Source organism: Drosophila serrata, unplaced genomic scaffold (assembly GCF_035046125.1).
Source record: "Drosophila serrata isolate PLE 108 unplaced genomic scaffold, ASM3504612v1 contig_165, whole genome shotgun sequence".
Taxonomy (NCBI): Eukaryota; Metazoa; Arthropoda; class Insecta; order Diptera; family Drosophilidae; genus Drosophila; species Drosophila serrata.
In genome coordinates this window covers 1799801-1826843 of record NW_028257063.1, presented here as the reverse complement: position 1 = coordinate 1826843, position 27043 = coordinate 1799801, and the positions used below count along the sequence as shown (strand labels likewise).

The window sequence follows — 27043 nt, the reverse complement described above, 5'->3', positions numbered from 1 at the left end:
TTTTAATTTATGTATTCAAGGTTTTTTTATAATTTAATTTAATAACGTATATTACTAAGTTGAACTTAGAAGGTATATCATGACCCTAAATATAGTTTTATGAGATTGAAGAAGGTAATGTCGTTGTTATGGGGTTTTAATTATACTTGAAACATGGATTTATATGTATATTATAACTATTTTTCTTTCTAAAACGTTATTTTTAAGTCTTAGACAAGTTTCTAAAGTAATTTTAATCTTAGACAAGTTTCTAAAGTAGTTTAAAGTTGAAGTAGCTTAAGACAAATTTGTTGGGGTACGAAAATCCGGAAATATATGGATTTTTTGTATCCTAAAATCCCTTTCATAACCCCAAATGAAAGTTCTATCATAACTAAAGACCTCCACCAAATTGATTTAAATTGTTGGCTTCAATTTTCAATCAATTTTCAACAGACCAACTGTCCACTCCGTGCCGGCCATCAATCAATCACGACTCTTGCCCGAAGTCGGCACTTAGTGCTATACAGTGCAGCTTGTACAGTGCAGTACATAAACAAAGGAACGTGCAGTGGCACACATAAATAACCCCATTACAAACCTAATTACAATCAATAACAATTTTATTGCCTGGCAAAAGCGACAAAAGCGAAAGAATGTCAGAACACTGGCAGCAACGATATCGATCTTACTTGTTGACATGAACCAATTACAAAGCAACAAAATGCACCGCCTGCCGTCTGCAGCCAAAGAAAATTTATATAGAAAACTTGATAATTGAAAGGAAAACTGAAAACTCTTGCAGAAGGGGAGGGGAGGAGACGACCATAAGGCGCCCACGCCAAAAGCAAACAGCACGAGCGAAAACTGGTTGACAAAATAAACTGCAGGCTCTAGGAAAATCCGCCCACTGCTAACTAAGTTGTAACTACTATTAAAAAAAAAGGAGAGAAAATAAAATAATACAAAAAAATATATAGGAAGCACTTCCTTCTCTGGGAACACAGCTTGAGGTGTTGCTCTCTGTGCTCTGTAATTAATTATTTGATAAAAGTACAAGGCATTAAGTCAATTAAAGCTAAATTTATGCCAAACCTTATCTGATTCTGACAAAAGGCGTGATTTATACTATAAAAGCTAAAACGAGTTATTAGAGCCCAGTTTATCTCAGCTTTTAAACTAGTTTTAGTGGCTATTAACTTTAGTTTAGGTTCTGTGTTTGAAGATAAGAGGAAATATGTTCTTTTTAACTTGATGGAAGGGCTGTTAAATTCTTGTTAAAGAAATATAGTTGTTATTAAAAATTTGAGTTCAGTTTTATATGAAATAAATAATATATAAAGTACAAATATTTCAAAATTAATGGAGTATCCATATTTGATTAAATTAAAATATATGTTTGTCTTGGATAAATAAAAAATAAGAGACGCACAAGCATTTCTTTGGGAAGCCTAGAAATCCTTACCAAAATTGCTCTCTTTTAATAAATTAAAACCAAAATAAAGCCGTAACTAATAGATTTCCCAGCCAACCATTATTTAATTTGCATGCTTGTACAAATCATTTATGCATTTCCCTCCACAAATAAAAAAAAAAGAAACCATAACAAAATTGCCGGGCAATCAATCAGCGAAAAAAGCAAAGCAAAAGCAAAACCAGGATCCGCCAATTTAAACGCTCATTAAAGGAGAACGAAGGACGATATCCAAGGGGGTGGCAAGCAGCAGGAACTAGGGGCAGGGAAATGTCCAAAATGGGAACTACGACAAGCGCACAATTTGCTAATGTTGACGCCATTATTGTATAATTTTCGTTAAATGGGCGGGGCAGTCGGCGGTCGGTCATTTGTATAGCAAACCGCAAATGTCGCCACCGCTGCTGGGGTTTTCCTAGCCGCTTTTCATGATTTTTTTCCACCGACCATTTGCTTTCTTTTTTTGACAGTTTCCGCGTCATTTTTCTACGGCATTTTGCACCGGGAAAAAATGATTTTAGAGTAAAATTTTTAAATAGTTAAGCAGAGTATTTTTCTTATAAAATAATAATAATAATACCTCTTCAGGGCATTATAATTTCAGTCAAAAGCATGTAAGGAAGAGAAGGATTAATTTCCGACCCTATAAATCATATATATTCTTGATCAGGATGAACAGCCGAGTCGATCTAGCCATCTCCGACTGAAAATTTTTTTTTAAATTTTTTCAACATTTTTTTGTCCAATTTTTACATTATTAAAATATTCAAAAATTGACAAAAATTGGAATTCATTGTAACTTTAAATTTAATACGCAGATTTATTAATCTAATTAAAACTAACACAGGACTGCTTTCCGAATGGAAATTAATGAATTTTTGGTTTAGTTATGATTATTAAAAAACTGTGATTTTACAAATAAAAAATAATATAAATATATTATTTTAAATCCCCCCCTATGATGGACTTTTTTCAATCTTCTTGCTAAAGTATTCATTTCCGACCCCATATGTCATATATATTCTTGATCAGGACGAAAAGCCGATTCGATCTAGCCAACTCCGACAGAAATTTTTTTTTTTTTTTTTTTCAACATTTTTTTTTTGCCCAATTTTTACATTATTAAAATATTCAAAAATTGACAAAAATTTTAATTCTTTGTAACTTTAAATTTAATACGCAGATTTTTCAATCTAATTATAACTAACACAGGACTGCTTTCCGAATGGAAATTAATGCATTTTTGGCTTAGTTATGAATTTCTTAAACTTTGATCTGTCGAACAAATTGTCATATAAAAATATTGTTAAATATTAATTAAAAAGATTCGCAAGATTCTGTAAGACTTTTATATTTTTTAAAAGATTTTTAAAGAATATTATATTTTTAAATGTGAATCTTAGTCGGGAACTTAGAAGTATAGAACACTTATATAATATATTAAAGAGCCTACTAAAAATTAAAATAAAAAATGTTTTTGGAATCCCACAAATTATTCTCAGTGTAACTCGAAAAGTCTAGTGCCATTTTTGGAGGTGCAAGCCCAGACTTCGTCATTATTTCGGCATTATGTGTGACTTTGAGAAGGAGGGGGAGTACGGGGAGTATGGGGAGCGGATGGAGCTACCCAGTTTTGGTTGCTCGCAAACATTCGTAAATGTCATTAACAGTTGTAACGGCTTCAGACCACGCCCACAAGCACCCAAAACTCCCCCCAGAACTTTATGCGGTACGTCCGGCGAACTGAAAAAAATAAAATAGAATCGGGAAACGGTGGAGCGGTGGAGCGGGTATTTTTACACAAAATTACTTCTTTTATTCGGTGGCCTGACATCCATCATCATCATCAACGGGCACAGTTTTCCCGTGGAAAAGCCGTGAAATATGCGCCATCATATTTCTAGTATTCAGATTTGACTGGAAATCCACTTTTGGGGGTGTGCTCTGACCTTAAAGTCTGACAAGTTCTAAGCGAAAATCGATTCTTGAGATTATCTAGACTCTAGATTTAAGCGACTTGGTTAAATGAATAATAATTCAGTTATGAATATTTATGGGGCTTTACCTGAACGGGTTTTTGTATTTCTTAGTTATTTTCAGAGCTTGCAACAGGCTGAAATACACTTCGCTGGTCTGCAATGTACCAGCAAAAATATTAGTACTAGAAAAGCAATTCATTTCCTGACATAGCTAGATCGAGTCGGCTGTTGATGCTGATTTCGAATATATATGATTTATAGGGTCGAAAATGACGCCTTCACAGCGTAAGAAGTTTCCGACTTAAATTTTAATACCCTTAAAAGAGTATAAAAAAGTTTGTATGTGTTCTATTTGTTTATTTAGTAAAGTTCATTTAAAAAAGTTTATTTTTAAGTGGTTTACAAATATCAAATAAGAGCCGATTTTAAATATGATGTATTATAATATCCAATGGAATATTATTTTGGCCTTGGTGGCGGAATGTTTGTATAAGCACTCCTATAATTTACGTCATCAAACTGAAATATATATCATATAGGATTAATATTAATATTAAATGGAAATATTACTTTATTAAAGTAACTTACAGTATCATATGGGAGCAACTCTTCACAAGAGTTTTTAAAGCATTTAATAGGTAGTGCTCTAGCAAAATGCCAAAGAGTGCATAATAATAATAGCCATGAAATATTCATCCTGATTTATAAGAAGCTGTTCGACAACTGATGGAAATATAATATTCCATTCATAATATTTTTAATTGTATTTAAATAGCGGAAAGTTTTCACTTAGGACAGAAATATTTGAGCAAGTTAACGTGACAAATGGAATTAGTTTGGCTTAATGCCATATTTACAGCATATAAGATTTAAACCCCAAATAATAACTCCATCTACTTTGCGTTTCTTTTAAGCATAGAAACTAAAGATTTATTTCTGTATATATATATATAAGTTTTGTCGTGTGTACAAATTAATCCCTATATGCATACGCATAAAGATTTATAAAGTAATGAATATTTCTGTAAAGTGTCTAGATCTTAAGCGCATAAGTTCGTACAGCTAGATGGTGTTTGGGTAAGGGATCTTTAACTTTTAACTAAGCTTAACTAAGCTTATGAAAGAGTGAAGTGTCTCTTATAAAAAATGATCGTCGGCGAAAGTAAAATCAAATTTTGTACTAATTCAATGTGGGTATGGTTAATGAAATCTGATGGTCTGAACATAAAGACGTATTTCTATATACAAATTCGAAACATAAAAGATATAAACAAAATAAAACTGAAAATAAAAATGGCCACAAAAGGTGGTTGCTCCATCTCAATAGATCCTGGGCAGAATATAGTTGCGCACCTGTGTGCTATAGCGTTGCCACGACGAGTGATAGCGCGCCTGATTCCTGGCATTCGCACGCGTGGCGCGATGCAGCAGCAGCAGGACAATTAATGAAAGTCCCAATACAGGCGGCCAAGCAGGACGCAGGGCCATGGGAGCGGCGAGAGCGAGCAGGGCCACAATGTCACCCAGATAATTGGGCTGTCGCACCCAACCCCACATGCCGCTCAACAGCAGACGGCTGCCCTGGTACGTGTGAATCGTCTCGATGTTGGCAAAGATCGGACTCTGCGCGTTCAGTCGGTATTTGTACTTGTAGGCGCAGCTGTAGCGCTTCACCAGCAATCCCAGGCACAGGAGGGCCCCGACACCGATCGGAGCATAGCAGCAGGAGATGGGCACGCGCTGCTCATAGAAGTACTTGGTCACAGCGGTTAGGAGGTACGGAGTGGCGGCGTAGCGCAGGAGCAGCAGACAGCCATAGCCCTCATGCTGCAGCTCAAAGGACGAACTCAAGTGATGCTCAAAGACGATGGCGTCCAGGACGTACAAGAGCAGGCAGCTGGCCGAGAGCAAAGTGCCCGCATCGTAGTTGACATTGTTCCAGTAATACTTGGCCACATAAAGATAGACATTGCCCTCCTGTTCGGCCAGCTGCGGTTTCTGGGGCCACACCAGCGTCTGGTAGATATAGCAGGCGGCATACAGCAGTGTGCTCACCAGGGAGAGGCGATAGTAGAACTGCTTCCAATCCACACGTCCCAGCCACTTGGGATTCAGCTGCCGGCCCAGTGCAAAGTCCACCACAAAGCTCCCGCTCCTGCCATAATCATTGGTCAGTGTCTGACGGAGCACATTGTACTTGGCGGTATCCACGAGCCAATAGCTCCAGGCAGCGGCCACAAAGGCGCCGACCAGTCCATAAATGCAGAAGCGTAGATAGTGACGCAGCACAAAAGTCACAACCGGATACTTCAGATACTCGGCGATGCCGCCTGCAATCAGGAAAGCAGCTGCCACTCCCAGCGAGTTGAACTTGTAGGTCTCCCGGGTGAGATGCACACGGCGTCCGGGCAACAGGGCCACCAGCAGAAAGGCCACCACATGGAACGCGGCAAAGACAGCCACCACACGTGGCTGAAACACTTGACGCGTCAGATAGTTCACATCCAGCACAATACTCGGATTAAGATGCTTCATTTGACAGGCATTTCTGGCCGTACAGCTCCAGGTGAGATAGTACACATTAATGGGCACCAGCAGCAGCAAGAGGAAGGCACCCAGCCAGCCGCCAAATTCTTGGGGAGCCTTTAACTGACGACATGAAATTTCCGCTGGCGTGGCCGATTTTCTAGTGGCATTGAAACTGCGGAACTCCTCCTCCTCCTCCAGCTCCTCTTCCTCGATATCCTCTTCGCCTGTCGAGTAGCTCCTCTTGGAGGATTTCTCATCATCATACACCGATCTAGACACACTACGACTGTAGCGACTGCCACCATCCTCCGTATTGGTCACTGGCGTTCCAGCCAAATTTGAGATGGTCTTCGACACCGATCGCCGGAGTCGCTCTGTGATGCGTTTGCGCAAGGAGTCTATATCCACTTCGCTATCGCCCTCGGCACGAATTTCGATCCGCTCCGAGGATGTGGTGGTAGTTATGGTCGAGCTGCTGCTTATGTAATTCCCACTGTTCAGGGAGCTTGTGTTGAATGACTTGTTCGGGGCCCTGCTGGCTGTGTTGGTGGTCAGTGTTATTGGCAGACTGCTGTTTGTGGACTGACGCACGGGCGAAGGCACCTAAGAAGAATAGAAGATTAGTTGAGGGTTTCTATAAGGTACGGGGATGGGGATTTGATATCTGTGATTGCAGGGTTTTCTATGAGACGATTGCTTCTTAATCTTTAACCAATCAACCAAAAGACCAAGTTCTGTACGCATTTTTACTTCTAAAGGCTTGTAAACACTGTAATCACCAGATAAGCTGCTCCCTTGAGACCCCAGGCCCTTGGAACTGATAAGAGAAGTGCCCCCGACTCCCTTAAACGAATTCTGGTTAAAAACTCACCTCTGGCACCTCGCGTATGGGCGTGCGAACCTTAATAGAGGTCTTGACGGGAAGCGAGGAGGCGGTTACTGGACCCACCGATTGCCTGGGACGGCTGGAGCGTCGAGTGCGTGGACCCAGGTCCGGTGAAGGCGGTGCCTTGTTGCGCGATGGCGAGGCACGTGTCCGGCTGGCTGGTCCAGCTGCAGCGGCAGCTGCTGCTGTGAGAGAAGCCGTACGGCGAGTTCCTGGCAACAGGCTGGGCTGTGCAGACTGCAAGAGGGGAGCTGCAGCGGCTCCAGCACCTTCATCCGCACGACGCGGGCGTCTCAGGCGTCGATCCATGGCGATATATGATTAGGGATTTTCTTTAACGCTCTAGAAACAGCTAGCTGGAAGTGAAGTACAATTTACATTAGTATTAAATTTACAAAAAAGATTTTTCTATACATTAACATTTTCCCGCCTAAAGGACCCTTCTCCTTGCCACCAAAAAAAACGTGTTTCCCTTTTAAGTTATGACATGCATTTACTTATATTTCTTTTTAAATGCTGTACCGGCACGTTCTATATTTTATTTATAGCCGCAAACGCACACACAAAGCATAAAAGTTATTTTAGTTTTTCTGTATTTTATTTTTGTGTTTGCGCGCCGAAAAGGAAAAGCGACGTCGCTGCCGCAACTGTACATTCTGCAGGCAGCGACGCTGGCAGAGCCCTCCCCCTACCAACACAGTGGGACTTCCGTGTTGCGCTTGCTGTTTGCATTTTATACAATCGCCGCTTAACTTTTAAGATTAACAAACTTTAAAACTTACTTTTGGTAAGGGTTTTTAACAATCTTTCGCTCGCTGGCGGCGTCTAAATGTTGTAAATTCAGGAAAAATCACTTGATAAAAAAGACGCGCGTCTGCTGTCGGCTAGAGCTGGTCACGATATATATCGATACAAGAGGTGGCAAAACTAAACCAAATATCGATATTAGTATAACGTAACTAAACAACGTAAGGAGATCAAGATTTTGTAATAGAATTTAAAAATATATGTATTATAATATTTTAATACAAGTTTTATAAAATACACGTTGGAATTAAGAGAAGCGACACTGTGACATCAGAAAACTTACGGAATGTTGTTGTGGGTGGTCAACTCTGATTAAAAGGTGCGAAACATTGCTAATTAAAAGAGTGACCATACATCATCTTTGCCTCAGACGCCGTTCTTTATCTGTATTTCGCCAGTGCTGCCCATCGGTCACACTGCATCCTCACACATAACAAAAGGCAGGGCGAAAAAATTGTAAATTTATACGGATTTCCCCCCTATTTCCGGACATTTTCCTGTCAATCGAGAGAGCACTGTGAGTATAATTCATACCACACACACACAACACACTAAAATGCGTTGCGAGCTAAATTCTGGTAATTAATTTGTAATGAAAACGTCTCTCTCACCGCCGACTCCTCTCTTCGCCAAAAATAAAACTGAAACAACCGAAGGTGAAGCACAAGGGGAAGCGAATAACGCCGATTGCAAAGGAATTAGGCAAAAGGAACAGAGAAAGAGGAGACTCCATCATGGCAACGCCGCAGTCGCCCATGTTCAATGGTCTGGACGATGATCTCTACACGGAGGCCAAGTTTGCCCACGAAATGAACGACAAGATGCGCGTCCCCAAGCGCATCAAGGCCACCGGGGAGTACTCTGACGAGGATCTGCTGCTGTCCAACCAGACTGGGCTCATAAGCTCTTGGAATTACCACGACAAGATCGACATGAATGTCCCCGATCGGATCGTGGTCCTCGGACACAATCAGCACTTGGAGACGCGTTCGGCACCGCGTGAGATCCAGCTGGAGAACTCCATACTGCCCAAGAACCCGTCTATGGGTCTGGTGCGCGTCCAGACGCCACCGCGTATTATTACCCTGACGGATCATCACTTTCCCTCGGCCTCCGAGGAGAGCTCGCCCATACGGGCGAACGGACACCATGTGTACGGTGAGGATCTGGGGGATGAGGATGATGACGACGAGGCGGGACACCCGGCCACACAGTATGTGCGGGCCAATGGAACAGCACGCATGGGCTTCCATGCCAACGATACGCACTCGGTGGAGTCGGATTCGCAGGTGAGATTTAAGTTGCTGTTACAGATTTGACTCGGCTCTTTCTACGAAACTCTAGGGTTTAGAATGCTAGTGAGCTATGGTATTAAGTTGCTGGCAAGCTCAATTTAACGTTTATTTTAATATAAAGTGTAATAAGACCGAATATGTGTTGTATAGGGCTCTTTTGTTCCTCTAAATCGATAAACTAGCCCATTTCCTTTGCACTTAACTACTTTTTCGATTAAATTAAGTTTAAAGCTGGTATTCATACCTATAGGTTCCCTTTTTTTGTAATTATTTATCATGCTGTAGTCCAAATTTAACAATGATAAAGAGACATTACAGTATATCCATTAGTCATTGACCTTCTTTGTTTGTCATTAAAGCGAAATTCAATTTGCATACATTTTTAGACTTTCTTTGCACATTTTCCTATAGATAACAGCTAAGTTTGGGTATAGAGAAAGAATTAAACATTCTTTATAGTATTTGATAGTAACCCCTATTTAGTTCATTGCTATTATTGCATTAATTTCCCACTTTCTTTTTCATTTTCGCAATTGCCTCGCCACTATTTCACCCACCTTCGCTGTATTACCCATGATATGATGAAACGTAATCGGTGGAAATGGTAATAACGATCAGGTTTCCCTTGCCACCCATTGAATCGCTCGAGAGATTAACCAACTGCTGTGTTTATTGATGTCTAGTACTGCTTTTACCAGCGATAAGGCCAGTGACTGACCTGATTTCAAGGGGCTTATGAGGAATTCTACTCTCACTCACTCCTACCCTCACTAGTCACTCGAGTAGCCGTGCCTTTCAGGGCGATCCTCACCCTCCTGCAAATCCTTTGGCCTCTTGGCAAATGCCCGACACTTCCAAATGTCCACCTCGGTGGCCAGACATTTGCGGAAATCAAAATCGCAGAGGCCCAAGCTATACGATGAACCCTCCTGTACAGGCTCAAAGTAATGCAGGCCCCTGTTTATCTTGATCAACACACCGGAACTGAGCACAATCTTGCGATCGTGAAGGGTGTCGTCCAATTGATAGTTCATGTGGATGTTGCCTGCGGCCAGATCGTTCTTCATTTGCTGCAGGATCTGTAGTTGTTTTTGCGGCACTACCACATCCGAACGTGTAGTCACCCGGATATACTTGAGATAGCGACAATTCTTCACCAGAATCTCAAAGAAATTGATCAGATTGCGAAAGTGTTGCGGCTCCGTGAGATTTGGTTCATTGAGATGCGCCTCCCGGACGCTATCGTCGAGATACGGACCCAGCAGCCGCTGGTAGCTCTTGCCCCTGGCACCCCGCTCGATGCTGACGTGATCCAGCATTCGACTCGCGTGCAGGTGACTCTTCACCTGATCCCTCAGCTGCTTGGCCCGCGCCTCGTACATTTTGAGATATTTGCCGCATAATTGCCTTCGACTGGGATCCGCCTCGGCCATTTCCTTTAGCTTGAAGGTGCTCTCCTCGTAGAGAAGAATCGCCTCCATGATGTGGCCCGTCTGTTCGCACTTCAGGGCACTGATTATGGGCTCGAGCTTGGATAGCTCATCCCCATCGACATCCACATCGGCAAAGCCCAAGGGTGAACGATTACTGGCGGTTGTCATTATTTGAACTGCAAAATTTTGTTGGGAGTTTTCCGATACGAAAATGTTGTATATGTTGTAATTCTATTTGAAATTTTGCTTTTGATTGGGAAAACCAATTTGACACAAAGAGAAAGGGGAAAAGTTTTTGATTTTCTTGATAAATATAAATAATTGCAATTAAAAATGGTAAATAAAACATATATTTTATCAGATTAGCCACTAATTCATCGATCTTCCTTGTATTCCCAGTTGACCACGGGTAGTGCCAGCAAGCGCTCGCAGCATAACCAGCAGCACAACAATCTGGACGCCTCGATGTTGTCACACCGCGAGGGCACACCCATGGGCGAGCTGACGCCCCATGAGGAGATCCTGTATTTGAGACGCCAACTGGCCAAACTTAATCGCCGAGTGCTAAACATTGAGATCAACAACGAGCAGCGTACGCAGCGGGAAAAGATTGTGTATTGCTTGGGCCTGGCCTACTTCGTTCTCAAGACAATATTCTGGCTGAATCGCAATTAAATGGATGGATAGAAGGACGAAGACGGTGCTAGGCCACAACACATACACACAATAGCCTATATATGGAGACACCCCCTACCATTGGGAACAGCTTCTTTCGTTTAATTATGACTTCTCCCTTGTTTCCTTGATTTCTGTGGAAAGGCTCTGAGAGAGACTTTCGTTTGTTCGTTTGCCATATAACTTTCGTAGTCTAAGCTCGATAATAAATAAGCGCAACACCTTTCTGTTTTGTATACCGTGGAAAACCTAAAAGCAAGTCCAAAGCAAAGGCAACCCTACTTAATCTGTAAGAACCTGGCACCATTCTAAATTTAAGCTTTAATCTCTACGTGTTTCACCTGAAAAACCGCCCCCGAATTCGAACCGCAACCGAATGATCATCATCCTCTTGCACTGAATAGATATTGTTTTAATCGGGTTGTGTTTATGTTTCTAGATCTGTTAATCCCAAAGTGAAGACAAGAAAGAACTCTAATGGTATTTTGTATGCGATATCCCATACGATAAATAGTTGAATATACATTATAATATAGAAAACTACAAATCCCACAAGAATCATTGCATTGATTTTTGCATAAAACTATGACTACCAGGAAGAGATAGAGGTCATTTTAGAGTGTAGCTATTGAATTCATGATGATATTTAAAATAAAACGTTTAATATACCAAAATATTAATGGATTTTTATTATAGTCTTTAATGTTATTATTGTTTTATTCTGAAGCTTGTTACACTGTAAAAAAGACTTTTCAGACCCTATAAATCGTATATATTCATGATCAGCATCAACAGGCGAGTCGATTTAGCCATCTCAGACCAAAAAAGACAATTTTCAAATTTTTCAAAATTTTGTCAATTTTGGAAAAAAATTTAATTTTCTTAAAGTTTAAATTTAGTATGCAGATTTGTTTAAAAACTAACATTTCAAAGCTTTTCAAATTGAAATTAATGTTTTATTTGCTTAGTTACGAGTTTTTTACCTTTGATTTTCGAAAAAATTATCATATAAGAATATAAATTTAAAGAACATTAATATTTTACCTTTGATTTTTGAAAAAATTATCATATAAGAATATAGATCTAAAGAATATTAATGTTTTATGCTTAGTTATAATCGATTTCCTAAACAATCCCATAATTTAATTGCAATTTTCAAGTGTAAATAACGTTTTTATTTTTCAAATTCATTAAATTTAAAAAAATAACAAGAATATGAATTTGTTTATTTTAAATTCGCTTTTTAGATTTACAAACGAAATAATAATTAACACAGGAAAACTTTCCAAATAAAAACGAAAATAATTTTTTGAGTTAGTTACGGTTTTTTGAAATATGATTTAAGAAATACATTACAAAATTTGAAAATAGTAAAAATATATAAATATCATATCGATTTTAGGTCTTAAAATCATAGTCAATGGTATATATTTTTGTATATTATATTCAAAATTTTCTTTTTAGGTGAAAAAATACATTTTACCTTTTTAGCTGAAAAAGTTGAGTGAAAAATCAAAACTAACATGGCTAAATCGATTCGGCTGTTGATCAGAAATAGGTTCACTTCCACTCCTGGTTTATATAATTCTTTGGCAAAACTCCCTTGAAAATCAAAGAACATTATTTTTTCAACGCATTTTAAAAAAATGTATTCATTTTATTTATTTGTTGGTTGTCGGGCTTCCTCTTTAAGTTATACGTATATTTATTAATTAAAACTACCGATTAAATGCAATTACATCTCTTTAGCTAACAAGACGTTTGTTTTTCATGCAAAATGACGAAAAGACCTGAGCGAAATTTCGTTTGTTTCATTTGCGGGTTTGTGTGTTCAGTGTATGTTTTGTTTTTGCAATACCGCAACCCCCAGGGATCTCTTCTACCAATTACAGATCGATTCAAGGATGAACAATATGTGGAGCCAATTGTGTTTTTTTGTATAATTTTTATTTTTAATGGAATTATGTTATCGTTTACTTTACAACTTTTATATCCAAGATAAATTTTCCTTCAACGCGGCGCCCGTGAGGGCCACCGCCAGAAACAAAACAAAAGGGGGGAAATCACAACGAAATGTGTGACCTCCGCCTTCCTCTCCTTGCTTTCTTCCTTCTTGGTTGTGTCCTCTTTTTCTCTTTGTATGCATATTGTTTACGATAAAAGAAACGACTACACTATAAACTTAAATTCATAAATGTATAAATACAATTTAGCTTATTTCGTGATCGGGGTTTTTCTCGTATTGTTTGTTTTGTTCTTACAACCACATTCTCTGTGTGGTTGCTCTTGAGGAGAGCAGAGACAACGACGTCGTGCTGTGTCCGATCTAATCTATTTAGAAATGAATTACAGAAGGACTTCGGGGATGTGGCTGTTGATGGGGATTGTGTGGCTGCTGCTGCTTGTTTGTTGTGTTTTTTGTGTATGACTTGGTGATGAATATTGGAGGGATGTGATCAAGAGCAATGCGTTTACTCGCTCTCATCATCCTCATCCTCATCGGAGTCATCCTTCTTGCTCTTCTTCGATGGTTTTTTCGCTGGTTTCGCACGCTTCTTGGCACCGCCATTGGCAGCACTGCTGCCACCATTGGCCTCAAACTCCTTGACGGCCCGATCGTAGTCATCCTTGGCCTTGGCAGCCTTGGCCTCCCACTCCTGTTGATTGCAAAGAATATATTGGTTAGTGGGGTTTCTTATGGTTTATATGGGGTTTATGGTACTCACCGACTTATCCTTCATTGCCCTCCATAATTCACCGCCGCGCTTGGCCACCTCGGTCACCTTAATGCCGGGATTCTCGCGCTTGATCGACTCGCGTGCACTGTTGAGCCACAGCATGTAGGCGGAGAGAGGACGTTTTGGTTTGTCGGCCATGTTTAGAGTGTGTTTTGTTTTTATTTGTTGATACTATTTAACAAAGTTTTACAACTAGGTCTTATTGGCTTCGAGCTGAAATGGTAAATAAAGGAAACAATTTATGAGTAAAGTTGTACTTTTTAAGAGATCTAAGAGAGTTGACCATCTTTTCTCTTAATACAACACAAGAATACTTTAGTTATACAACACTGATTTCTATTTTCAAAACTACACTCGCAGAAAAAAAAAACCCCTACACATTTTCTTCAGCTGCAAAACTGTACTCCTAGGGCAAAACTAATCGCTTAAAAAAACACAAATACCCCAAGCACTCTTTAATTCGAAATGTTATGGTCATAAAAGAGCACAATTCAGTTTCTTTTCCACCGCGCGCCTATGTTCTCTCTTACTCTTGTACCAAAAGCAGGAACAACAACAGCAGCAGGGGAGGGAGACAGCAAGCCACCATCGACGCAAGCAATGGCGACTCGGAACGAGACAGCAATACACAGTCTGTGTGCTCACCACACTGAAAAAATGCGCGCGCGCGCGCGTTTCTTCTCTCTGTGGGCTTGTGATGTGTTCTATCTACCTAAACGCGCGCCACTTAATAATTAATATGAAATTAATTGAACTCCTAGGCCAGAATATGAATAAATGGAGAAAATGCAATCGCTTGGCGAGTTTACAAGGGCCTGTGGCGGCGGCAGCAGCAGACGGCTGCCACAGAGCAGCGAGTGCGAAATGGCAACACATACTTTTTCTGTATGCGATGACTGCCTATGTTGGCTTGGTACAGGCTGCGGCGCGCTCTCAAAAGTGGAAGAAAACTGAAAAATGCCCTGGAAAAGGCATTTTGAGGTACAGGTTTTTCGGAAAAGTCCAATTTTGGCCTTTAAATGCTGTATTTTAACGTGCTTTAGTTGATATTAAGGCTTTAAGACTCAACGTGCTTGGCCTGATGATTGTGTGTGTGTGCAATGGACGCTCTCTGGCACTCTCTTTATTTCTCTCTTAACAGCACTGCCAAAACTAGCAGTTTATTGAATTACTTTGTGAAGTAGGCACTTTGTAGTTGTTAATACTTTAAATGTTTCTTCAACGTTATTTTATTTTTTGGCCGTTTTACTTTATTTTCTGTTCACCAACCTTTGTCGCTGAGTTTCTGGAAGAAAACTGAACGAGGTGGCGTCGACAGCCAAAAACGAAGGCAGCCGCAGAGCGGTGCCACACGTACACCTCTGCCGCCGCGCAGTCGACGTAGGCAGATGCGAAAAAAAATAGGAATGCTTGGCGGCGGCAGATGTTCGCGAGAGCATGAGAACGCGAGGGAAGTTTCGTGGTTTTTGGAGTTTTTTTTTTCACTGGTAATTGCTGAATTTACCAATTTTAACAGACTTTTGATTTGGTATAGTCAAAACATAAACAAACAAATTAACTTTATTGAAAAACGCCAACGGAGAGAGCTGTACTCTCTCTGAAACCGCTCTCTCTCTCTCTCTCTTGCTCTCTCGAACCGGCGAATTAAAAGAGAAACGTGCTAAATGCCGAGTAAAAACAAATGCAGCAAAAGAATATCTTATATGAACAAATAGTGAAAAAGGCGCGCGTTTTGCTGGCGTCCAATAAACATTTGGCGTGAAATTGAAAATTGAAAAATCGGCGTGGAAATAAATTGCGGTGGCGGCCATTTTGAGGCGACAGCTCACCAAAGAAGCAACGAGCAAAGAAAAGAAGTCGAAGTCGAAGCCAAAATGGCAACGCTTGCCTTTGCCGTTTGCTTTCACCTCTCGATTCGTGTGGTACAGCACAGCACAGCACACCAGCGCCTTCGTTGCTTTTGCACAAGCAAACCAAGGGCGTTGAAGAACTTTGATTTTCTGACTGAAATTGCTGCTGGAAAAACTTTATTCACTCTTCACTCAACTATGCACCAAGTCCTTTTCATTCAACTTATTTTTCTATATATTCTTTGGGTTATATTTTTTGCACAATGTACGGGGCTACGATGGAGTAAGACCAACCTTGTTCGTTTCGTGTTTGAATTAAACTGTAATGGAACCAGCGTCTTTCGGCAGAACGAAAGCGAGTAGGTAGAAAATAAGCCGGACAGGCGGCGACGTCGACGGCGGCAGAGCGGCTGCAGCGCTGACGCTGCCTTTGTGTAGGTGAGAGTGCTCGTACGCTCTCTCCCTCTCTCTGGCGGCGACGACGAGCAAAACGGAGGGCGATAAATGGCATGTAAAAACAAATAAAACGCTAAGGAGAAAATGCGTTTGCCGCGATAATAGACCAACTAGAATTTACCTCAGATTAAATGCGTTTTCCAAACGATTCTTGGGAGGCTGGCCACAAAATTCGCAGTATCTACAAATTTTCCTTCGTACACATACTAGCAAGAAAGGCCATCCAGCGCTCTCGCTCTCAGCAGTAGCAGCAGCAGCAGTACACATACAGCACAAGCCGACCGAGGGTCGCTTTTTAAAAATGGCGCCAAAATTTATATGCAGCTCTTCATACAAAATTGCGTGCAAATTATTTATACCTTTTTTATTTATGCTTAAATCGGAGATACCACCAAAATTTTACTTTCGTAAAAATTAGTATTACTTTAGTAATACTTCTAATTTTACTTCAGTTATACTATATTTTATAATTTTGGTCACAGTACTTTTGTGGGAAAATTGACTTCAAAAACATTTGAAATACACGATTTACCTGAAATTTTAAATGATTTTGAAAACAGATTGATTGCTAAGCCTAGGATATAAAATTTCTCGTGAATATATATACATATAAATATATTTTTTTATAGTATATATATATTTTTTAAAGTATATATATTTTTTTATATTAAGATATGTATATTACTATTAGTTTTATCTATTTTTTACTTATCCTATTAATAAATTCTTTGTTAGTAAATATGGATTTAAAAAATTATTATATTAAATAAATTCAAAACATGCTATATTCTTTTCGTTACTACGCGGCCGTCATGTGTTCTTTTCGGAATTACGCTTCGCTAGTAATCAAGTAATTCGCTTAATTAATCATAATTACAAATTATTATTAATTAATTATTATTTACCAGAAAAATAATATTACTTTGCGTTTTAAAACAAATTTTGTATAAACTCCACGATATTTCCATTATTTAGCTATCTGAAATTCTGTTTTAATTTTATGCAAATCGATCGATTGATGTTAAATCAAATGTATACATAGGAAAACATTAACGTATAAGTTAATTAATTAAAAAACAAACTTTAATATTATGCAAAACGTTGTCGTGCCAATGTTATGTACCTTCCTATCTTCTTAGTAAAACTACTGGTACTAACCATTGGTTCATAGCTGTATTTAGTAAAATACAAAAGTTTCTTGCATTTTGAGTATTAATTCCAAGCTCATTATTTAAAAAGGTAATATTTTTTATTTGTTCATTCTTAAATTTAAGTATAAAGTATATTAAAGAAACTGCAAGCATTAGAACTTTCCGATTTATAGGCGGCAGATGCTTAGCAGGCATTTTCCCATAGCCGCCTCAGAGAAAACGTAAACAGCCTCCGGAAAATGGGAACAAAGGACGTGGCGGTAAAATAGATCCTAGAATTGTCGCTGCAGGACAAAGGATAACGATGTCACGCGCTGTTGTTGCAAGGCCAAGATGCGATGGGAATGGAAGGGAGAAGGAAGCCAGGAAAAAATAGAAAAACGGGCAGATGATGGAACCTACATACCTGAAAACTGCATTCCTTTGCAGCCAGACTGCAACAGGGGGGTTAACTGAAGCGAATAATGCCGTATTATTGCACAACCCCTCCTGTTAATATTACCGCCGCCTCTGTGGATTCCCGCGATCATTCCTCCATTCTCTCTTCTATCATTTCGAGTTGCCCCAAACAGAGAGAGGGAGAGTGAGAGAGAGCGTGGCCGCCCCAGTAAGAGAGCGCGAAATTTGCATATAATTTCTATGACAACTTCAATTTATTCTCCAGATTTATTACAAACATTTACGAGCTGATGAACTGCAATCAAGTTTGATTGCACTTTGGCTGCAACAGTGACGTCACAGTGTGTTGTTTTGGCCAGCTAGGCTCTCTCGCCAAACGGACCTGCGCGGTCCTCTCTTTATCGCATTTCTATCTCCCATCAAGTTACTGGGAGCGACAGCAGCAGCAGCCGCAGCAGCGGCAGCGACGAAAAAGCAACAAAGCACAAAATCAGCAATTTTGCAATCGGATTTTGCTTTGAAAATACTTTGTTTACAGGTTGGTTTTATGGGCTTTACGTTTTGAAAACTTCCGTAAGTCTTATGGTATTAAAGATATGATATTTTCTCCCTTTTTTAATGGAAACAACATAGTTATTTGTATTGATTTAGGCGTAAGGTTGCGCTAGAAAGATTTTCAATTCTAACGGTAAATTATTTTATTTCTCCTTTCCTGCTTTGAAAGCAGACTGACTTGAAAGCAAGATGAAAACAATGCAAAAACTTGAACATAGAGCATCACATGAGCAAGATGTGGAGAGAGCGGGGGCAGACAGTGGTAGCAAAGCAAAAGCAAAGCAGAAGAGTAAAAAGCAACTTGAAAAGCTTCATTTGGCGTGGAACAGTTGTACGGGCAGGTTACGTTGCGTTCGTTCAATCTTGCCGTTGTGCTTTTTCCAGAGCGGGTTCTAGAAATAGAATCACTTCCAGAGATCCAATAATTTCCATTTAAAGCATGTCCGTACCGTCAAGGGGCGTGGCTTTGCCCTTTCGCTTTTCGGATGAGCGCACGCTCAAGTTCGTGGAGCTGTATGGTCGGGAACCGTGCTTGTGGAACAAACGTCCTTACTTGCGGCGAGCACGGAACGCCGCCTATAGGCGCATCCAGGCGGGGATCAATGCCGATACGGAGCCGATGGAATCACTGATCACCATACAGGGCATCAGGATAAAGATCAAGAACCTTCGCACTAGCTACCACCAGGAGCTAAAGAAGATCCGTACCATTCCGGGTTATTTGCCCAAAGCTCCATGGTTTTCCCCGCTTCACAAGTTTCTCTATGAATTCGTTGATACGGTAAGATTTATCTAACTATTAATTTGCTATTTCCTAGAGTTATTAATGTATAAGGTATATGAATTGGATGCTTTAAAGTAGGAAATAGCAGAGCGGCCAAACGATCTTCATGCTCGGCGAAAAAAAAGCATGTGATTTGTTGTTGCAAACTCAAGATCACGACGTACAAGCATACTTTGACGTCACATGTCCTTCTATATCCTTTCTTTCAGGCTGAGAAAACTACTCCGTCCGCTCCCCCGCTGAAGCGCTTGCAGATTCGCCTGACCAGACTTAAGTCAATTAAGCAGCAGAACGAGATTAAACCGGATCCGGAAGAGATGGATTCTTCAGAGACGCCGCCGGTGCCACCAAATCCCTCTCTTTTTACTATCCTACCCCAACCCATGATCATGGAGCAACTACCAACCCCTCCGCCTTCATTGGACAAGATAGCCGAGCTTAACCCCGGCCCAGCTACTGTTCAGATGCCACATCCTATATCAGTAGCCAGCGGCTCCATGTCGGAAAAGAATGAAGCCATGGGAGTAGGACTTGGACCTGTGGCTGGTTTGGGACAAGGAACAGGACTTGGTATGGGAATGGGCTTGGGAATGCGTAGCGAGGATGAGTTCACTTTCTTCGGCTTGAGCGTTGCGGCCCAGATTCGTAATATGCCCTTGGATAATGCGATGGTAATTCAATCAAAGATCCAGTATATGATATCAATGGAACGTCGTAAGATTAATGGTCACTCCAACGTAGTAGATATGTTTAACTAACAAAAGCAAACGAAATTAGCTTGAACTTCCAGGAACTGAAATTTGAAGCTCAACATCTGATAAGATATATGAATGTAGAATTAAAAAAAGGGATCTATGAAAACAATCAAGTCTTCTAATGATATTCCTTAATCGTTGTGGTTGTTCTTCAAGTACTTCAAAAACTGATCTGGAAATCAGACTATGCTTAAGAGGCCATTCAATTTACTGGCTAAGCTTTCAAGCTTATTGTTTTTTGAGTATTTTTAATTTTAGGGTATTAAAACTCAAGTCTAAGATTAAAATGAATACAAATCTCGTATTTTGTATAAGTTCCTGTTGAAATAAATAATCATAAATAACTAAGTTATTTAAATGAAAAGAATTGATTTCCTTATATATTTATTAGTATTAAAATATAACACGCTTCCGATAATCTTCTTAAATTACGATCATTTCCAGTCCCAACTGGGTTTAATTTGCTGGCGCTCACTGTGCTGCCGCCGGAAGAAAGCAGAAAAGCAGAGACGCAGAAACTCGGAGCAAAACCGTACTGTACCAGCACTACAAAGCAGAGCAAAGCAAGGCAGCAAAGAGAGCAGAGCCAACACAACCAAATGGCACCGCTGCTTGCTACGCTGCCTCTGTCGACGTCAACGCCAGCGCTCGGCCTTTCTCCCTCTCTCTATGTCGCTGTCAATCTCCCCCAAGTATTGGTGTAAAATACATGGTTGTGTAAATTACGCGTAAATGATGTAATGCGCTATGTATGTTTGGGAGATGCAAGCTATGTATGTATGTGCATATGTTCATCTGCAGATATATCTATATAGTTCGCTTGGGGATATATCTTTTTATTGGGCGATTTGGGCAATTCTCAGCAGGCATACGCATACCCACACGCTCACATACACGCACAATGGGCGGGTGTGTGTGGTGGGCTCATTAAATGCTCAACGGAGAGAGAAAACTGAGCCTCGGAAACCGGACGACGACAGGCGACACAACGAAACGCATAGCTGTTATTGTTCTTGTTGTTGCTTATCAGCTTTTGGAGCGGATTTTCGCAATATGTGAGAATACCCTAACGGAGGATACCCTACCCTGGAAGTCGGGCTTGGGGACTCGTACAGTGTCCTAGACATAGACTTTCACTTTATTCTGATTGATGATTCTAAATTACTGTTGTAAATCTCAATATAATATTTATATATTTATGGATTTTTTAATATTTCTGTAAATTTATGCTTGAAATATTTTATCTCTAAAATGTATTTATATTTGTGAGATACATATTATTTTGTTGCCTACTTTTGGAGACTGTTCCCAATTATTTCGATTACACATTGATATTAATTTCCCGATTTTTACAAAAATATACATAAATATATTAAATAATTATATTATTTCAACACTTTCTGTGTTCTTAAAAAGGTTTAAAAGTTATTTAGTGTTTTAAAATTTTATTGCAGGTTATTTTCCTCAAAATATATTTAAATTTTATTATATATAAATGGACTTGCAGAAACATTAAATATTTCGAAGTCAGATCGTGTTTTTTAGCTTATCCAATCCAAACAGCAAGTCTACTTGCTCAAATTTCCACTTCCCCCCAAAGTGAATTTTTATGCGACTCAACAAAATTCTAGGTTTCTTTCAATCTTACGATATGGAAATCGGTAAACAAAGCTACTCATATGAATAAAAATAAACATTTAAAAGCCTAAACATATAAACATATTCGATTTTTCAATTTATTTATAATTGGGGTATAGTTATGCCTTCTGAGATGGATTGGTTTTATATGCTGGTTTTTTATACTCTTGATTTTATACTATTATTGTTATTTTTTCATTTGCTTTAATTCCTTTATTGCCCTAACATTTTAGTTTTCCTCGGAGACACGTCCAAAAGTGGATTCTCGCCCACACAAACACTCTCCCCTACCGCACACACACACACACACACCTAGAACTTCACTTTCGCGCTTTTCGCTTTAAATTGGGTCACAAAGGAGTTGGAGTCCTGTGCCTGTTCCTGGTTCCTGGTTCCTCCGATGCCTGCTCCCGTTCCCGCTCCCTCTCCCGCTCCTGGTTGTTGCTCTCGTGTTTCCCAGCTTCGGTTGCAATAATAGGCGCCATGGAATGTGCTGAAGATACTGAACTTGGCCGTGGATTCCGTATGGGGGGGAATATTATCCGTATCGTCCAGTTGCTCTGCGCTGTTGTTGTTGCTTTTAGCGGCCGGCGAGCTTTACCCAAACACAACACAACACACAGACACTCGCAGAAAGCAACAATAACGGAGGCAGACGAACCACAGTGACCACTCGGTAGAGGGAGCCTTTGTTATTACTTCCAGAGTCACATTCCAGTGTCAATGTATAGCCTGTTTACTGTATCTTGCGAATAGCCATCTCTCTCTCTCTCTCTCTGCTTACCATTTCCCCTTTGAATTTCGCGAACATGCATCAGCTGTTCGGCAGAATCGAACAACAAGAGACAGCAGTGGAGGAGGTAAAAGGTGGTGGTGGAGACGGGAAGGTGGGGGCGAAGACGGAGACCCAAACAGAACCAGAACGGAACGCACTATGAGCAAAATGCTTGACGCCTTCAAGTTTCGATATTCTCGTGCCCATTCTGATATATGTACATATATACAGGTGTGCTAGAGCCATTGGGCTGACACCTGTTAAGCGAGATGACGTAGCTCATAGATTAAGATACAAAGAAGCCTTCTAAAAAGGATCGCTAAAAGTCAGAAGATCAGATACTTTTAAGAGCGTAGAAAGTACCCAGAAATTGATCAGAATATTTTTATTTATCCTTAAACTTAAGTAATTTCTGTAATTCCCCTGAAAGTTTATATTTTTGCTTTAAGCTTAGGTTAAAAGGTTGTAGATTCGATTGAAACTTTATAGAATTTATTATGGGAACATAATATAAGCAAAAGTAGAATCTAGTTTCCAGAATACTTTACCCAATATTTATTGATTTGTTTAAATGGCATTAATTTTAATTCGGAAAAGACTCCTTCACAGCGGTACAAGCTTCTGATTAATACTATAATACCCTGCAGGGGTATAAAAACTACCACAAAAGTTACAAACTTGTCAGTACTTAAAACAGGACATGTTAATAATTCCTAAACGATCTCTTTTGACAAGAAGTGGCGCCAAAATAAAGTTATGCTTCCTGCCCCCGAAAACGTAACGGTAAAGGCGATAACCAAAGTGTATTTAGTCCATATGGCAACCATATTGCATCAAGAAGGATATAAAGAGGCGAGGCAACAACGAGGGGGAAGGAGCACCGACAACAAGTGCGCCCGCCCAGTGGCAAGAAGTCCACAGAGTTCATATTCCCCAGTCCGAGCCAGGACGGGGACTGGACTCTTTTGCCTGCTGCATCCTGCTGTGAGCACTTCAGTCTCCTGATTGTCTGCACAAGGATACTCGGTTCAGTTCCATGAAAGGCACAAAATACTCGTACTCGTATTCGTACTCAACTAAATATGTGTGTGTGTGTGTGTTTTTCGCAGGCAATAATACGGATCCCAAGTCCAGGCAGCAGGAATCATCAACCTAAGCTGGCTAAGCAGGGTCGCTGGTGCTGGTAGCAGGCAGGACGAAGCAGAACCGGGGCTCTGCATACTCCTCTTAGGCCATTACCAAGATGAAAAGTTGCTGCAGAATATGGCAGCCAGAAGGAACGTGCCAGAGTTTATTATAGGGTATGATGAGCATATGTTTGCTGGATCTTAATACAGTTTAAATCGAAGAAATTGTATACAAGTTGAGGAGAATAGAAACTAATATTGAGATGAGCTTGTTATAACATCGATTTATGGAAATGTCTGAGAGTATCCAGAGCATAGACTTTGGGAAGTTAGGGGTTCCTAACTTGGCTTTGATATGCTAGAAAACTGCTCATGATTGCACTGTACTAAGCCATCCTATGCATCTTAGAGTATACAGTCTTCGTTTAGAATTGATATAAATGCATGCCAGGCAGGGCTCGTTATATCCACATCCTGTCAACTGTGCGCCTCATGCGTCCCCCCCCCCCCGCACTTTGCTTCCTCGCTCCCTGGCTGGCTGGCTCTCGGCTCGTTAGGTTTCGTTCGTTTTTGCATATACTCCTTCACTCCGCCCGGGAGCGAAGCCCCTGCTCGAAAATTGCCACCACCGAAAGGCAGGCCTGCTCACCTCCCAGGAACAACGGCAGCGAAACCAACACCAAGCTATATAGCCTCCCATCCCCCCTGGATATATTTTCTGACTCTCGTTCGGTGTGTTACACAGACACGGCGGCTGAAATGAGACGACAAACAGCCATAATAATCGACCGAACCCACTGGGCACGGTGGAACCGAAGGGTCCAAAAATCCAAGGAATCCGGAAATTATATTTTTACATTAATCGGGAATATATAGAGATTATATTATAGAGGATATATCGAAGGAGTTACAGTAGGTGAAGGAAGAGGATGAGGTGGAGGACGGAGCAACCCCTTCTTTTTAGGTAACCCTGAGTTGTTTTCTCTGTGAGGTCAATGATCTGTAAAATTTGTACGTTATCCTGCTTGTCCGATCAAAGGATACAGTTGCCGCTGGAAAAATATATATGCCATAGGAAAGGATTAATTTACTCTTTGGAAGTGGGTATATATTTCTTTATTTTGGTATTTCTAACTAATAAAGGTAGTTTTTTTTTTAAATAAAAGTAATCATTAATTGGACTTAAACATTTTTTGGGGGAATCTCTCTATAAGGTAACTCATTTAAAGGTATAAAGAAGGAAGACTTTATGATATCTATGGACCTACGTATCTTATAATAATACCTCCTTATAGTACGTTTCTCCTCATACATTTATTAAGATACCTTATATGGAACACCTTTTACTTGATATCTTCTTTCCTAAAATATTAATATTTTATTATCTAATTAAGTTTTAAGGATACAATTTAAGATAAAAAGATGCCTGATCCTGTTTGAGTTGGTATATCTTCTCTAGAACAACCTGTTTCTAACATATACAAAAAAAATACCCTTAGAACTATCCCTAAGATACAACCCCAAAGTATCTCCTAGATTAGCATCAGTTATTAGTATCCTATATCCCAGAATCTGATTAATCCGATGATTCGTTAACATATTGCCCCACTGCCTTGGCACACACACCCTACACTGAAACGGAGCGGGCGCTTCGATTTCATGGTTTCATGGATTTTCTCTGTGTTTGCTTCTCACTCGGCCGGCTACGGATACAGATACAGATACAGCTACAGCTGCAGCAGATACAGTCGCGCGAGTATGTGGAACGGCCGTCTGTTTGTCCCTCTCTCTCTCTCTTTCTCGTTTTCTCTTTCTCTCTCTCTCTCTGTCTGCCTCTCAACGCGTTCGTTCGCTTCGTGTTTTCAGCCAAACTACAGCCGTTGCTGCCCTGCTGTACTGCGGTTCTGTGGCCTGCCTTGCCAGCGTCTCTATAGAGCGAGATACTCGCACAGGCGACGAGCTGAACGAACTGTTGGAAAACAGGCGGGCTTGGTCGACTTGCGGAGTGCGCTATTCGGTGGCCCCAATTCGGTCGGCTGATTGTCAGTTGACTTGATAAGATAGAGCGACTTTGCAACACCACAACATCTGATGTCATTTCACTAGTGAACCTGTGCTGTTTGAGTTTTGAAGTCGAATTTTTGAGGACCTTTTTAAGAACGAAATCAAATAAAATAATATAGGATAAGGAAATAAAATATTGAGTCTTACTTATCGTGTTTCAGGTTTTAAAACTATAACTAATGTATTTGAATCCATATTTTATATATGGTTTTTGTTATAATAACCAATCAGCTTTTATTTTATTTTATAAACAAAATTTCTTAAATTAAGTATTTATTTTTAACATATAAAATAACCAGATCTTAACATTAGTACAACCCTGTAAAATTCAAGATCTTGTAGGAAATTGCATAAAAATATAATTAAGAATGTAGAAAATATCTCAAGTCACACAAAGTATATAATAAACCTCAAAACCTTAGGAATTCTTTTTTTTTAGGGTGATTAATTTATAATTTAAATGTGTCGAAACATTTTATACTTGTTCCATATTTTTAACTCTCATTCTAACATCAAAATAATAATATTTTAAATCTTTAAGAACAATATATTTTATAAATTCCCAACACAGATACTTTCCGTTAAGATTTAGTAGTAATTGTACTAGTAGTACGACCTAATATTTCTTCTTTCAAATTATCCTTTAATAAAATGTATTTATACAAAAAATTAACTAAATTCCATGCCCGTTTTTATAACACGTTCACTCCACCCAAGTTACAAAATCATCCCAAATTTACCAATAAACTTAAATTGTCTATATGATTTGGGAAATAGTAACACCAATTTCTTAAAATTTGCAATAAATAATTTAATTATTCAAAAAATTAATATACCATTTAAGGGTTAAAATAATCCTTAACCAACTCACATACCAGATACATTACCCCCTAGTGGTAAAAACCATTCAAAATTTTACAAGAGTATAAAGTACTCCATAACCAGTAGGGCTTTATCTACACATTATTTAAAAAATATTATACTTATTAATAAATTTTAACGGAAATTTAAATAGCATTAAATAGATAAAATGTTACCCTAATAATCCCTATACCAGATACAATTCATTTTAGTGTTAGATACCATCCAAAATTTTACCAGAAACTCAGAAATAACATTAAAAACAACCAAATATCTTAAGATGATGTTAAAAATAAGGTATTTCTAATGAGAATTTACCTAAAATTTATATAACATTTCAAAGTAAATAGAATTCCCTACCGACTGGCATACCAGGTACACCCCATCCGAGTGTTAAATATTTCACCAGAGAGGCAAAGAAGCGAGCATGAGGCCGGGGCGGCCATACTGTGCTCGGTTTCGGTGCTCTGGCTCTGGCTATGGGCTCTATACGGTGCTCTTGCTTTGCTTTGCTTTCATATAACGAACGAGCAGCTATGGCTACCCATACATTGGCATTGCCTCGCCACCAGACCAGCCGGGCCAGATACACACGGACGCGTATCTGTGAGCTACTCGGGGGCATACAGGCGCGCACACACAGGCCGAGATACAGATACTCGTACTGGCGCTCGTACTGGCCTGCGTTTGCGTCGTTCTCGTGCTTCGTTCGGTGGACTGGCTGACTGGCTGGCCTGTGTGGGCTCTATGGCCTGTGTATTTGATATTCCAAAGGCAAAAGCTGTACTACGTACCAGCCAGCGAGCCAGCGACTTGAGTTTTAGTGGAAGAAG

The 27043-nt window shown here is 39.8% G+C and overlaps 5 protein-coding genes and 1 long non-coding RNA gene across 8 annotated transcripts; 2 read left to right on the top strand and 4 right to left on the bottom strand.

Annotated features, from left to right (window-relative positions):
- Positions 1 to 3768: 3768 nt before the first annotated feature.
- Positions 3769 to 4160, bottom strand: LOC110177667 (uncharacterized). The gene is made up of 2 exons (XR_002319312.2): positions 4021 to 4160; positions 3769 to 3951 (listed from the first exon to the last, which is right to left on the bottom strand). It is a non-coding gene; the product is annotated as an uncharacterized LOC110177667 (long non-coding RNA).
- Positions 4161 to 4329: 169 nt separating this feature from the next.
- On the bottom strand, positions 4330 to 7504 carry LBR (lamin B receptor). The gene is made up of 2 exons (XM_020944487.2): positions 6833 to 7504; positions 4330 to 6564 (listed from the first exon to the last, which is right to left on the bottom strand). Exons 1-2 carry the CDS (start codon positions 7154 to 7156, stop codon positions 4753 to 4755), a joined length of 2136 nt encoding a protein of 711 aa, XP_020800146.2. The 5' UTR covers positions 7157 to 7504; the 3' UTR covers positions 4330 to 4752.
- A 520-nt stretch (positions 7505 to 8024) lies between these two features.
- Positions 8025 to 11731, top strand: Tango11 (transport and golgi organization 11). Its single transcript, XM_020944488.2, has 3 exons — positions 8025 to 8171; positions 8311 to 8943; positions 10782 to 11731. The coding sequence occupies exons 2-3, from the start codon at positions 8389 to 8391 to the stop codon at positions 11055 to 11057; spliced, it is 831 nt and encodes a 276-aa protein (XP_020800147.1). The 5' UTR covers positions 8025 to 8171; positions 8311 to 8388; the 3' UTR covers positions 11058 to 11731.
- On the bottom strand, positions 9602 to 10788 carry LOC110177666 (MIT domain-containing protein 1). Its single transcript, XM_020944489.2, has one exon. It carries the CDS (start codon positions 10548 to 10550, stop codon positions 9720 to 9722), a length of 831 nt encoding a protein of 276 aa, XP_020800148.1. The 5' UTR covers positions 10551 to 10788; the 3' UTR covers positions 9602 to 9719.
- A 1251-nt stretch (positions 11732 to 12982) lies between the features above and the next one.
- Positions 12983 to 16174, bottom strand: HmgD (High mobility group protein D). 3 transcript variants are annotated; one of them, XM_020944648.2, is made up of 3 exons: positions 15940 to 16174; positions 13784 to 14008; positions 12983 to 13714 (listed from the first exon to the last, which is right to left on the bottom strand). In XM_020944648.2, exons 2-3 carry the CDS (start codon positions 13931 to 13933, stop codon positions 13529 to 13531), a joined length of 336 nt encoding a protein of 111 aa, XP_020800307.1. In that variant the 5' UTR covers positions 13934 to 14008; positions 15940 to 16174; the 3' UTR covers positions 12983 to 13528. The 3 variants fall into 3 exon arrangements, with proteins under 3 accessions (XP_020800307.1, XP_020800308.1, XP_086683101.1); XM_020944649.2 differs by having other exon boundaries at positions 15065 to 15967; XM_086826975.1 differs by lacking the exon at positions 15940 to 16174 and adding an exon at positions 14968 to 15110.
- Positions 15221 to 20109, top strand: LOC110177762 (uncharacterized). The gene is made up of 3 exons (XM_086826974.1): positions 15221 to 17859; positions 17917 to 18987; positions 19200 to 20109. Exons 2-3 carry the CDS (start codon positions 18646 to 18648, stop codon positions 19746 to 19748), a joined length of 891 nt encoding a protein of 296 aa, XP_086683100.1. The 5' UTR covers positions 15221 to 17859; positions 17917 to 18645; the 3' UTR covers positions 19749 to 20109.
- Positions 20110 to 27043: the final 6934 nt, after the last annotated feature.